The sequence below is a fragment of the Telopea speciosissima genome, unplaced genomic scaffold (assembly GCF_018873765.1).
Source record: "Telopea speciosissima isolate NSW1024214 ecotype Mountain lineage unplaced genomic scaffold, Tspe_v1 Tspe_v1.0362, whole genome shotgun sequence".
In the NCBI taxonomy this organism is placed as follows: Eukaryota; Viridiplantae; Streptophyta; class Magnoliopsida; order Proteales; family Proteaceae; genus Telopea; species Telopea speciosissima.
Genome location: NW_025317698.1, coordinates 7747 through 21887, shown reverse-complemented (window position 1 = coordinate 21887; position 14141 = coordinate 7747). Strand labels below are relative to the sequence as shown.

The 14141-nt window shown below is 40.3% G+C and overlaps 1 protein-coding gene and 1 pseudogene across 2 annotated transcripts; both read left to right on the top strand.

Annotated features, from left to right (window-relative positions):
• The first annotated feature begins 2761 nt into the window (after nt 1-2761).
• Nucleotides 2762-3862, top strand: LOC122648015 (transcription repressor OFP12-like). Of its 2 annotated transcripts, none has more exons than XM_043841293.1 (2): nt 2762-2766; nt 3093-3862. In XM_043841293.1, exon 2 carries the CDS (start codon nt 3132-3134, stop codon nt 3816-3818), a length of 687 nt encoding a protein of 228 aa, XP_043697228.1. In that variant the 5' UTR covers nt 2762-2766; nt 3093-3131; the 3' UTR covers nt 3819-3862. The 2 variants fall into 2 exon arrangements, with proteins under 2 accessions (XP_043697228.1, XP_043697227.1); XM_043841292.1 differs by lacking the exon at nt 2762-2766 and adding an exon at nt 3045-3049 and having other exon boundaries at nt 3084-3862.
• Nucleotides 3863-6309: 2447 nt separating this feature from the next.
• On the top strand, nt 6310-11588 carry LOC122648012 (annotated as a pseudogene).
• Nucleotides 11589-14141: the final 2553 nt, after the last annotated feature.

The following is a 14141-nucleotide window of genomic DNA, read 5'->3' as shown; positions in this document are numbered from 1 at the left end:
CGGAGTCAACAAGTTTTTGATTCTATTTTGTTAGACAAAGCAATGGCAATTAGAAGTGGTTTGTTGGAGGCGATCTTAGATTGTGTAGAGCGTTTTCTAGTGGAGATTAAATGTAAAGAGCCTGCATCATACTTCCACGGAACATTTCTAAATATTCCTTTATATGTGCAGCCTGTCATTGGAGAATATTTTGCACTTGGCATCTTACTTTGTTTCTTGTAATTTCTAATATTTTTTTAGGGAGATCAACATTTTAGTTGATTCCTTAGCTACGAAGTATCTATCTATGTCTTGTATGATAGTATGGCTTAATTCCACTCTGTGGTTGATGGAGTTTTGTAGGACATTCTGAATAAATTGATTTTGTACCCCCCAAAAAAATAACTAAGGGAGCTAAGTCAATTAAGATATTCCATAATGGTGTAGAGTTGAAGGTGTACGGTTGAGTGATTTGATTGCTTTGTCGCATAAATATCCCCACTTGTGGTTTTGCATTTTAGGAAAAGATTTTGTACAATGCCAGCTCAAAAATGAAAGTGCACACCCCCTCACATATCATTGTTCATGTGAAGGGGTAATATGTCATAAAGGCCCTTGTCCCTTTTGTCAGATTCCAAAGAGGGTTTTTTAATTCACTCAAAACTGCATAGGGAACCCTCTCCCTTGTGTTTTTATCAAAAAATAAAATAAAATAAATTGTGGATTTGGGTGACCCCAACCTTACATGCACATGGCCCATGCTGGCTAGCAAACTAAGCTTTGGTAGATGGTCCTTATAGTCTGCCTGCATGTCATGCTAGGCAAGTAACGTAAACTTCATTAAATGATATTCACTCTACAAAAATTTTAGGGTATGACTAGTTTCTTGCATCTAACGCTACTGTGATGTAAGTAATGCAAACTTCATTAAATGATAATCACTCTACATAAATTATCAGGTAAAACTATGTGTAATCAAGGGTGGTGAGAATAAAAGTCTTCATGGGAAGTGCCTCTTGGCGTGGTGGTGACTACAAGTCGTAATAGAATATTGACCTAAGTCTTATGAAGAGGTTGCATGTTCGACTCACCCCCAATCAAATGTGTAACATCCTGTAAATCCCCCTCCCTTGTCCCCCATTCCCCCTAGCTACACTCTCCTCTCGGAGCTGTGATGCCCCCTGGCCACCCTCTTGGACTACCATCCTAGTGGCTTATGGGCCTACGATAGGAATGAGAGAAAAAAAAAAGTGTTCATCATTCTATGTGACAAACAAGAGACAAAAACCCATTAATGAGAATAACTTTGTCGTTAGCCACCTCTATTATATAGGTTTCGAGCCAAAGGATAAAGCTATCATAGTACCAAGCTTAGTGTAACTAATCTTAGTTACACATTTGCAAGAGTTAGGTACCAGCACATGACCCTTTTGCTTCCATAATTACCCTTCTTCACCTTGTAAATGACACCAAGTGGGATAGGTACATGTTGACACCTAACATGTGCAAATGTATGTGCAAAGGAACTCAACTCAGGGATTGGGGGGAGGGGGGGGGTTAAAGATTCAAAGTAAGAGAAATTTATTTTATCTTATAGAGTAAAAACGGAAATCCAATACTTTGAAGATCATACAGAAAAGAGAATTTTCAGAACCCATATGAGGGTGGAAAATTATCCTCTCCAATTCCCTAAAGCTCAGCCGCAGGATATTAATCCTATGAGTAACCAATTGAAAATAGAATATGCAAGTAATGCAACTCCATAAATTTTAAGGACGAGGCTCTCTTCACCCATAGTGAAAAGAGAACTTCTTACCAAAAATAAAAAACAGAAAAAAAAGATAAACTTCTCAATCCACATGATAGGGTGTGCTTGGTCACGAGAATGGATTCCTTGTCAAGTCAATTTGGGGGTGGGTGTGGACTGTGGACACACTTGCGTGAATTCGGGAACCCATGCCCCCATCCAAATTTGGACCCCAATCCTGTGGACCAAAAGATGGAAGGAGACAGCCGTTCAAATCTATAACTGCATGGTCAACACTCAACACTAACCAGATTGATCCCTTTGAGCGTATTTTGGATCTTCGCAGATAATTATGAAAATTACCGATGATAATTCAATTCATTATTTCAAGAGTTTAATCATAACAGCAAACCATCTTGGATTCGCTCCATATGGGTGACGGGAAAATCTTTCTCCTTTTACGATCTTCATTGAAGATAGGGCTGTAAATGGATCGAATTCGGTTCGGATAGTGCTATATCCGCATTCGCATCGGATTAGCTATCGGACGGATTCGGATAGTCCTAAACGGATACGGACACAGATACAAATTGGATATTTTATCCTTTTACATGTAAATATAATTTTTCGGATAACTATAGCCTATTCGTATCCGCATCCATTTAGCTTTCGGACGGATTTGGATAGTGCTAAATAGATACAAACACAGATACGAAAACGGATTTTGACTATTCAATGTATTCATTTACACCCGTAATTGAAGAAAGGGTTGCTTTTAAGAAAAAACTAATTTGAAGAAAAAGTTCCTGAAAAGAGAACCCAACGGCATCTGGTTCGGAGAAAAACCAGGTTACATCGAACCAACCTAAAAAGGTCTTCAGTTGGCAACAATTGACGGAGACATTAAAGTAGTGGGACCCAGGGGATCTCTTGTTTTTTTGGGTAACCGACCCAGGGGATCTCAAAGGAAAGGAGTTCAAGGTCCCATCGGATATTACATCACATCACATGGTTTTCGTAACCGTCTGATCTCTCTACAAGTCACAAGACACAACTTTAATCACTACACCAGTACAATAGAATAGTAAATCCTATATCTAACATCACATCACAACCCCACCCCACCTCATGTGCATGTCTTCCTTTGATGGCCCATACTTCCGTCCTTACATTCTGACAAATCCAACGGTTAGAAAGTGACCATCTAAATCAGCACAAGAACTCCTCTTCCTTGATCCTCCTTCTCTATAGACTCTACTCTCTACTGCAACTACAATTCTACTACAAACACATATAAAATCCACCGTCCCCTTCTCTTTCTCTGTCATCTAATCCCTCACTTTTTCGGTCCTGCAAGCACTATCAGTGCGTGCAGAGGAGACGAAGAGGCTCAGAGAAACAGAAAATGGCGAATACGCTAGGCAAGAACCTCCATCTATGCTTCTCAAAATGCAAACGCCCAGAGGTAACGCAATCCCCTCGCACGTCTTTTGCTGGGAGCGATCATGACACAACTTCGATCCTGGTGAAGAACTTCAACTCCCTTTACGATCTCACCTCCGACTCAACCTCCAAATCAACGAGCCTTTCCAGCGACGATTTCTCATCATCAGACTCAGAAGACCTCGAAACCACCGTCCCTGACTTCGCCACCATCTACGCTTCTGAACGTTTCTTCTTCTCCTCCCCTGGCCGTTCCAACTCCATCGTCGAGTCACTAGACTCACTACCGGAATGTCCTCTTCCATCCGAAGAAACTAAAAAGCTATTAATGAACGGTGGCATTCCTATCTCAACGTACTCGCCGGATCCTTACACGGATTTCAGACGATCAATGGAGGAGATGGTTGAGGCACGTGAATTGCTCGACGTGAGGGCTGACTGGGATTACCTACAAGAGTTGCTCTTGTGCTATCTTAATCTCAACCCTAAGCACACCCATAAGTTCATCATCGGCGCTTTTTCTGATCTCCTCCTAAGTCTCATGGCGTCGCCGACCGAATCAGATGGCAGTAGCAATCTCTCCAGCTCCGACGTCTCTTCCGGCAGGTCTACGGTTTCACGGCGTCTGTGTAACATGTCCATCTCATAAATTCTCATTTCAGTAATACTTTTTTCCTTTTTTTAGGAATTTCAGTTGTGGGTAATGCTAGCTTTTGTCTTTTTTGTTGCGTAGTTTTGGTTCTGTTTGTTTGTATATAGCTTTTTATCTTGTCTTTTCTTCCCCTCTGTCCAACTCTCCATCCATATCTCTCTTGCATTTCCTTTTTGTTTTTCTTCCCACATTTTTTCTAATTATGGGTTACAGAGAAGATCCCTGCAAACACTCAGAGACTCCACAGAAGACAAATATCAACTACTACCACAAAAGAGAAAGAACCCTTTTTCTATTTGATTCTTAATTTGTTAGGGTTAGGGTCTTAGGGAAAGGTAAAATTCATGTCCACCTTTGTCTACATTGTCTCACTGGAATTTATCAAAAAAAAAAATCTCACTGGGTGCAATGGCAGACTCACCCAATTGGATGGTTTGGTCTAGTGATCATTTGTGCACTGCCCATGTTCGATATAAATAAGAAATGAAACCAAACATATACACAGAGAGAGAGAGAGATTCTCAATTAATTTTGTCTTGGGATGAGCTAGTCTTGTAGTGCTTGGTGCTATCAGTGAAGCATTTGTATGGCGGTTCATTTCTAGGTTATTGTGACAATTTGCTTTTTTTGTTTTACTCTTAAAAAAAGAGATGGTTTTTTAAAGTGATATCTCTTAAATAAATGGCTTCAAATTAGCTGTGGCCAGTGCCAGTGTTGACGAATTAGGTTGTTGTGACCACGTCGACGGATGAATAAGACGTGGGTTCTATAGTTGAACCCGTAAATAAATCACCATCAGTTTGGATGTTAACTGGGAACGTAACGAAAAGATCTTGTACGGATTTGGTTACAAGTTTTATACTATTTTATTAATACTGTAAATTCTTGGGAACAAATGGAATTACATAAAATATGTTAATAATTTGGTGAACAAGATTGAGTTGCAAGAATACACTTAGGATTAGGAGTAACTAATTATATCTATATATAATCAGTTCTCATCTCATCACTGTCTCACTTTAAATAGAAAACACAGAGAAGGGAGAGACCCAAAGGAGGAAGGCCACCTCCTTAAGTGGTCAACGCACCCTGATCCAATTGACGGCCCCATAGGTGGGCGCCAAACCCGGGTCTGCCCAAGTTCGGTTAATAAACCCTAATTCTAATTTTGTCAGACTCACAGTAGTACTGTTTATATTATGGGTAAGTATCATAGGGATTAATGGATTATCACCCATAGGTCAAATTGCTGTATTGGAGTGCGAGCTACCATGCACCACTCAACCATAAGCTTGACCATCTTAATTTGTTGCAAGTAAGAAGCAAGAAACTACTGTGAAAGTGGATAAGAGAGTATTTATTAGTAGAGATTTTTCATTTTTTTTTGTTTCTTTCTAGCTAGGCTTGCTAGCACTCTTTGTCACCTAGAAGAAGAAGAAGAACTGTTCTTCTGGTATGGACTAATCAATCACCTGTGTATCACATGAGAGGGTCAAATGGGTTAACATGTGAAGGAGTTGTTCTCGATCGTGTCTAACTGAAGTCTCATCACATGAAGGATTCCATGGCCCCATGTATCCTCTCTTGTGTGGCTGGTTTACATGCAATCGATGATTCCAGCTCATTTGCACATACGGTCTTTGTCTGACACCTGTCTTTTTTGGTTGACATAAGTGTCCTTATCTTACATTAAGTATGCATGCAAGTGCAAGTGAGTTGGGTTCGCAACCTATTAGTCTAGGGTCTCTCGGGTATGATTTGTATTTGTATTTATCCTATTAATTTCTATTTTTACTTGTGTTTGGTATAATTTATAATGTTCATTTATATTTATGACAAAATAGAATAAATCAAAAATCACAAATTGGTCTCGGCCTATATGTGATTTGTAGACCAATTTGTGATTTGTAACTACAAATCATTTATTCTTATTTTTATGTTTATCGGGAATTTTAACTCTCAAGTCCCAAATCCGTCTCTCCCTCTCTCTCTCTCGCTCTCGCATTCGTGCCTCTCGCTCTGCCTCACTTGCTCGCGAAGAAGGCTAATGATTGCTCATGATCCAGAGCGTTCGTAACTCTCGCTCTCCCTCGCGCTCTACCTCGCTTGCTCGCGAAGAAGGCTCTTGCTTGCTCGTGATCCTGAGTGAAGGTAAGCTCTCTCTCTCTCACCTTGTTCTGGAGATTTACGAACCTCAGTTCTATTCCATTAAAACTCTGTTTCTCACCTTCCATACCTACTTCTTCCACCGCTTAAATCCACTAAAACCTTAACTCGATTGAGCCTGAAACCCTAAATTTCCAGCATTCCTAGTACTATTAAGATCCTAGAAGAAGGTTGACAGTTCCCTGAGGGTTATGAGCATTTGATTATGATGCCTTTTCTATTTTTGTTTTGCTAGTTCATCTTATTTGTTCTGTGAATGAAATAGAAATTAGTTTTTTATTTTTTTGTTGTTTCACAACAGTTCAGCCTTACTAGTATGGACATGGCGAGGTAGGCACTTCTTTTTAAGCTCTTTTCCTCTGGTTGAGAGAATGATGAAATGTTGTTGCTTCTTTTTTTTTTTTTTTTGTTTCAATTTCTGATCAATTTTGTGTCAGTTTCCCATTTTCCATTCTCTTTTGATATTTCCCAGTTTGTACCTACAAGCTACTTGTCCAAACGGGTCTTTCTCAGTTTTTTTTTTGTCAGCATATACACAACCTCTTGAATTAAAGGACCCATAAACCAAATAAGTCACAGATATATCTATAGTCTAAACTACCTATGAATTCCTAGAAGAACTTGGTTTCTCTCCTTTGCTTATTCCATGACCATATGCATATAAATCCATTTCAATAAGTCAGAGAGCTTAATTGTTGCAGTGCTGTTTGAACCAAACATATTTGCATGTAATATCGCTTTGCTCCACAACCAACATGGGTGATACTTGCCAATGGCCCAAGAGTCTTCTGTGTAGTGAAGCTTTCATAAGGCTAAGATTTTGAAGGAGAATTTCCCAGTATCTTCTAACAGAAAAAGTTTTCATTCGGTTTTATGATTGTAAAGAGAAGTAGCGAGTGGAAGAGAGAGGAAGGGAGGGGACAGATTTGGTAGCTACAAATTCAGAACCTAACTTGGGTTGAATTAATGTAATTTTTGTCTCTCAGCAGGATCATCTTGTTTAATGTCAGGGTAGTTTTCATTAAATCGTAGGAGAAACTTGGACACATTCTCTCCATGTTTAATGTCAGGGTGGTTCAATAAGTCCAAAGCTTTCCAGTCATTACAATAGATATCTAAACCTGGGTTTTGGCCTTTTTATGATCTCTCTGTGAATTACAATGTCTCCTATTTCTGGTTTACATACTCTTCTGTTTATGTGATCTTGCCTATACTAGTCTCTTGCTGGATTTTTTGGTTTGGGATTAATTTACATTAGGGACAGGGAGGCACACCATCCCTGTGAAAGTCTTTGTTTATTGGAAGTGAAAAAATGTTAATTGGAGTCCATCCTATTTTGATTTATCATTTGTGGAGCTTATTATTCACATTCTGTGCCAAGCTTCTTTTGTAGAAATGTCCTAATTATTATAATTTTATTTAATGGGTACAAACCCATGATCTGTTTCATCATTTTTCTTACTATCTTCTTTCTTTTTTCATTAGTTTCTAATAAGGTTGTTTACGTACTCTAAACCATGGGGGTGTTCTGCTATTCTTCAGCAGTGATAGATTAAATTAACCTTTGGCCTCAAAGATCCCACATGCAGCTGCATGTATCATTTTGGGCAACATCATGATTTTGCCAAGGGGTTTCCACTTTCCAGAGCAACTACCTCAATTGTTAGAACTTTGATCCTTGGTCGTACACTAGAGTTGTAGATATTTGATGTACTCGGTTTTTTGGTGTGTCCTTTCTTACTACATATGTAGATGTGTTTTCATGATGTAATTATTTTGTGTTATTATACTATCTTTTTTGGTTGAATTAATACGTATAAAATTAAATTACCTTCCCACATTCTCTCTTTCCCAAAACAATATGTATATATTTACTCAACTAATTTTTCCAGGCCCAAGTTCATTTCATTATATGAAGGTATACACTAAAAACTTGTAAGGAGAATTTGATTTCCACATTGTCTTGGAATTTTGGTTAGAAGTTATTGATTTGATCTCCAAGAAGAAGCTAAAGAACATTTTTTTTTAATGTTTTTGATGTATACAGGAGCTACTTCAGGTGCACACACAGGCATGATCAAGGTTGTCAAGCAACAAAACGAGTTCAAAATACAGAAGATGAGACACCCATGTATTACACCACGTACATAGGCCAACACGAATGTTGAGATGTGCTCAAGGCTCCCCAATTTGTCATGGATGATATTCTCAGAGAAGCCTTTCTATTTAACTTTGATTCAACAAACACAACAACAAGAACCAAACAAGACCTTACTCATGGCTTCTGTCACGCCCCCATCCCGATGTAAGATATTTAGCCACATAGAGGTATGACTGGGACAATCACACATCATCCCATCACCTACCAGGATCACAGATACAGTGTCCCGAGCCACAGTCCACCCTGTCATCATATTATGACGACAGAAACGAACGTACCAAGTGTAATAAACCATTCCAATTACAGAGTTAGCGGAAGCGAAATTTAATTAAATCATGTGAAATTATAGAGCATCAGTTCTCTAATGATAACAAATAGTACAATTTTCATAATATAACCATTCAATCTCTCCTATAATTAAACATATAGTTCATACATGATTGTAGAATGGATATAAGAATTAAATAATAAATAATTGCCCCAAGGACACCATTCTTGGATGTACAACTACATCCAAGTCACAGCCACTGACTCCACTTGATTCGCATCCAACGGTACTCATCAAGGTAGTGCCTCCTACATACCAACTAAAAAGGGGTTGTACAACGGGGTTAGCTACACTAGCTAGTGAGAGAGCAAGGGGAATGAACATACATCATACAATCAATATCAAGCAAAATGATGCATGCTAATGTTAGATTCATTTTCTACCTAGCACACAAATTTTATCGGTCAAGTATATGCTACTGTGATAACTCGGGAGACACTGAGGGTCACTTATCCTATCGCCCCAGTGAAACCTCAATTATCACGAGGGAACCTACGTCGGTAGAAGCCATCATGACCACCCAGTGGCAGACCCCGATAGCCATTACTACCCCTGTCCTGGCCTCTCCCACCTCCACAAACCACAGGTGCTCAGACTATCCAACACATAAACCTCTGTTGGCAAGGGTCATAGCATAAGGGAACAAGCATCCTAGCCGCAGATATACTATATGCAGGTCTTATCGTGCCGAGAGGTATTCCGAGTGCATCAACGTCCCATTCCAACTAGTACTCGGGTACTAGCACGGCACGACACTTACAGTTCAGGATGACATATAACAACTTTCATTATTTAAATAAATTGGGGTTCCGGTACCGGCACATCTGGCACCGTAGCCCGATACAATAGTGAGCATACTATCACATTCATAATAGTTCACATTTGAATAGTAATGCAATGCGCACAATGCTTATATTTTTATAATAACATGCTTAAGATTTCATATTATATATATATTCAAGCCCAACAAAGTCACCCAGAACCCACTCACCAAACTCGGGTGTCACCTGACGTGGTTAACATGCATCTCACCAGTACACCGGCCATCCATCGAGTTGGGTAACCTAGAAATACGAAAGAAATCATTAAAGCATGCATAGAAGGGTCCCATGCTAGGCCCCCAAGGTTAAAATCAGATTTCAACCAAGACAGCACAAGCGGACTCACGGAAGGTTTCAGCAGAGGTGAGTCCGTCTCTTACTCCGTTCAGGCCAAAAGGTAAAACAGAGCGAGTGGACCCACAGACGGAACATCATACATGGATCCAGTCGTGCATCCGTTCAACACCTGAGATACACCTAAAAGGGAGAGGATCAATGGGTGGATGTGCTTCTTGAGTTCGCCCCTGCATCCGGTCGATCCCTGAGACATACCCGAGAGGAAATGGCCTTGGGCGGATGCAACAGACTTGAGTCCGTTCCTTCATCCGGTCAGTTCAATACACATGGGTTATACTGGGCAGACTGATGGACAGTACCACGATTGGTGGATCTGATCGTTCGTCCATCGACAGTCTCCTCCGAGATTTCAAAGGGTTTCAGCTCCAGCTTGAAGCTTGGAGCACCTCAGTACCTCAGGGTCATGGAGGGGGTTTCTAAGCCTCCTTAGGGTCATTAGATCCTAGGCCCACCTCATGGATCTAAGGTCACACAAGGTTTGGTCTCAATTTAGTCCAAGGGTTGGGTTTCAAGATCCAAAACCAAGAGTGGCAGCTCAAACCAGGTCTAGGTTAGCTCCATTAGAGCCCCAACTAGGGACTGAGCTCCACCTTGAGTCCCAAATGGAACCCTAGGTTAGCCCAAGCTCAAGGAATCCTACCAAAAAATGGAATGAGAATGGAGAAGTACCAAGCTTGGGGTCTTACCTTGGTGAGATCCTCCAATGGAGAAGCAAGACCCAAGGCTAGGTGAGCCCTCTTGACCTCCTCCCTTCCTTTCTATCTCTTCTCCTTCACCTTCTTCTTCTCCCTTCGTCCGGACAGCAAGAGGAGGAGATGTGGGGGCAGCCAACCATTTTGGCATAGCTCCCATCCTCTTCCCTTCCCCTCTCCTTCCTCTCCCACTTCTACTTCTTCCCTTTCCTTTCTCCTCCTCATTCTTCTCTTGTCTCTTCTCCTCCACAGTTTGCTTGGGAGGGGGAGAGATAAGTGAATGGGAAGGTTTTTCTTATCTTTAAGGGGTAGAAGGGGCCTTAGGTAGTGTTTGATTAGGGGTCCGTAGAATGTGGTTAATCCCTTAGGCTTAAATGGTTTTAGGTTAGGTCTTAGGCCATGTTTGGTCTATGTCTTAGACCATTAGGTCCATTTAGTTAGTTAGGTCTTGTTTGGGGTTGGACCCAGGTCCATAGGACTTAATTGTCCTCTAGGGTCTGTTTGGTTTTAGTTGGGGTATCAAAACCCATTAGTTCTTTAAGTTAGGCCTTGTGGGTCCATTCCATGACCCACTCAACCAATCAATGGTAAGGATAGGGGTCCACATGGCCCGAAGGTTTAATTAGGGTGTCCGGGACACGGGGGTGTGGATCCCACAGGAAAGTTACCAAAAGGGTAGGCAATAGCACGAGCGGATTCTCGAGCGGATTTAGTTACGAGTGAGTCCATTCATGACTCCGGTGCTACTGTCAGGGCCCAAACTTCAAGGAAAACTGCGGGGCTTCAACCCACACTTTCAGGACTTCAAGGGGTTTCTTGTAATAATGTTTTAAGTCTAAGGTTACAGGTGTGGGCTAGTGCCACCGTGGCATTGCCTTTGGCAAACGTCTAAACTGCCCCGCGGTTCAGGGGTATATTTGGGGTGCGGGTGTAACAGCTTCTCACCTCTCCCTTCCATCAAAGTTGAATACAATCAAGAGGAAGCAGCAACCCCTCTCCAACGACCCATGACGATCAATCCTCAGTTGCTGACTATTTCTTATTGCCTGATCTAAAGCCATTGGATTCATCTGGACCCACATCAGTTCTGCACCTGGGTCTGATTATGGGGATGTTTCTGGTGTTTATTCATGTACCACCAGTTCTCACTGTAGCTTCAACATGGGTATGGACTCTATTTTGGGTTCTATTGATGATGTATTGCTCAACTATGATGATGAAGAGGTTTTGTTTGAGGTTTAGCCCTTTTTTTACCCTTTTAACTTATGTTAAGGTTACTTAGGAAATCATGGGAAAAGTTGAAACCATGATTATCCCTTTTAGAGAAAGATTTCCTTGTAAAAATTACATTAATCCTTGAACTTGTACTGTCACTGATTTCATTTTCAATGGAAATGACTTGGAAGCAGCTTCATTAAGAGTAAATCAATGACATAATCTTCCGTGAATATGTTAAACCCAGTACAAGTTTTGCGGACATGTGAGAGTCATTCACTTTGAGAAACCCATCATCAACTCAATTACAATGACACAATCTGTAAACAATATTTGATGGTTTTTCTTTTCCAATTGCGATGTGTATGATTGCTCAGTCATCTATGGTACTGACAAATTTATTTCTCTTTGTATTCCATGATATGTGTTTGTAAAAGGCCTAAGAGAAGAGGGCGTAGGGTTGGGGGATGAGAATGACTAGGAATCCTTTGTTCAAATATTTTATAGATTCTAATAAAAGTTTTAGGGTTATATAATATATGGGAGAGGGTTCCCTAAAAGGAATTGAGACTCCTATATTGGTGTGGGGGCAAATGGGAGTGCTCGTGGAAGCATCAACAAGGTGGATTTCAATCTTTCATAAGGGGTAGGGTGATAATTTTGTGCCCCTATGTGTCTGGGCGCAAGGGTTACGCAGCCTTTCAAAGTTCTTTTTCCCATTATATATATTATGCACATAGGCATACCAATTCTTTTTCCCATAATATATTATGCAGATAGGCATATCAAACTTATTTATAATTATATAATAGCTTGTACAAATAGTAACTAAACAATTATAATTTGTAGATCATAAAAAATAGATAATAAATACAAATACAAATCATACCAAAGTGACCCTTACTAACTACTGTTACATCGTTGCGGGTCACGGCCAATCCAATACCGATGTTTGAAACCACGTAAGGGGAATAAAAAAACACTAACACTTGTGGAGCAGATAAAGAGTAAACGTCTCCATAATGGTCTCTATGCAGCCCATCGGGTGACCGGAAGGATCCGCCAATTTCGGTTTGCCTCGAGACTCCAGACAGCCAATTAAATTAGTTATATCGTCCATCTAAGAACCAGTTTTAATTCGGTTTGTCTCGACTCTCAATGACTGTTTATTAATGGTGGAATCTTAGTATTAAGGTATTGGAATTCCACCATAAATTGCTAAGTTCCATTAATGAAGAACCAACTTTATACAACCAGTATTAGAAGTTTTTGATTAATCACTCCCGAAATCCAGAAACGCCTTTGAATATATTCTTCTTCTTCTATTAATAAGATTTATAGTATTTTCTTTTTTGTTCTTCTCCTTCCTCCCTGTGAAGTTTACATGTATATTATATACGTCACTTGATTGAATGAAAGCTACTATCCCCCATTAGAGAAAGAGAAAAGTATATGATATCAAGTATGACGAGTTCATTGATTCAGGGATTCATGTAGCGTACAAGTGGTACAATTGTAAGACTTGGGAACGAAAGCACAGACGCCAAAGGGCTTGTCAGGGGGCTGACAATCGATGTCGAAGCAGCAGGGCATGGTGACGCAAGTGCTTGGATCCCCACTTGCCGCGCAGCACCTACACTGCAAGCATAGCTGAAACGGTGCCAACCTTCGTCTTCTACTCCTAGCTCCGTTGCTGATGCCATCCGAGTAGATCTGATGCTTCGTCGGCTCCATCGGTACTAATAACCCTCCTTCTCCTCTGTTTCTTCCTATCTGTATCGACTCGTTGCGACAAGTTTCTGCATGTATGTGAAGTGTTTGTTAATTTGTCTATATATCTCCTTACCCAATTAAGGAATCAAATGGGTTATGACCCTTTGCCCAGATTAACACAAACAGGAGAAAAAAAATAGAAATTGGAAAAAGAGAAAGAAAAGTGAAAGAGTTTCAGAGACCATTAATCTCTTCTTTACGTATATATTGACTTACCTGAAGTACAAATAGTACTAGAACAGACTTGGGCGACCAAGAGGACAAGTAGAGCTACTACTTTTGTTAGGTTTTGATTGATTATCAATCTGTCCATCCTACATTCAGTCACCTTAGAATCTTATATCTATGTGTTTGTGCTTTGGACTCTGTGAGCCTTAAGAGAGGGAGAGTGTGTGTATACTGTGTTAGAATTTTAGTTCTAATAAAATTCTATATGGACATAATTAAATCCCTAAACCAGGCTAATTAGGGTTTTGGTCTAATAAAGTGAGGTCATTAAGTTATATTAGAAGTCTAATGTGGACTGGCTTAGTGTGGGCCAGATAGATTCCTATTGGGACTGTGATGAGTCAGACCCTATAGGGATTACTATATAAGGAGAGCTAGGTCCCCCCTCTACCCATGACAACTTATTATTCTCAATTACTATTGATGAGTGCATTCTTGAAAGAGAGGGAGATATTCAATGTTCGTCGTCCCTGCGCATTCGGTATTCTCATCAGGCCAGTTACTTTGGGAATAGAGGGGAAGCACCTAGATCTTTGTTCTTTATTTTCCGCTGCAATCATCATCACTATGGATGCGAAA

Bases quoted from the DNA above. Each gene is read 5' to 3' on its own strand.
- LOC122648015 (XM_043841293.1), top strand. From the start codon at position 3,132: ATGGCGAATACGCTAGGCAAGAACCTCCATCTATGCTTCTCAAAATGC.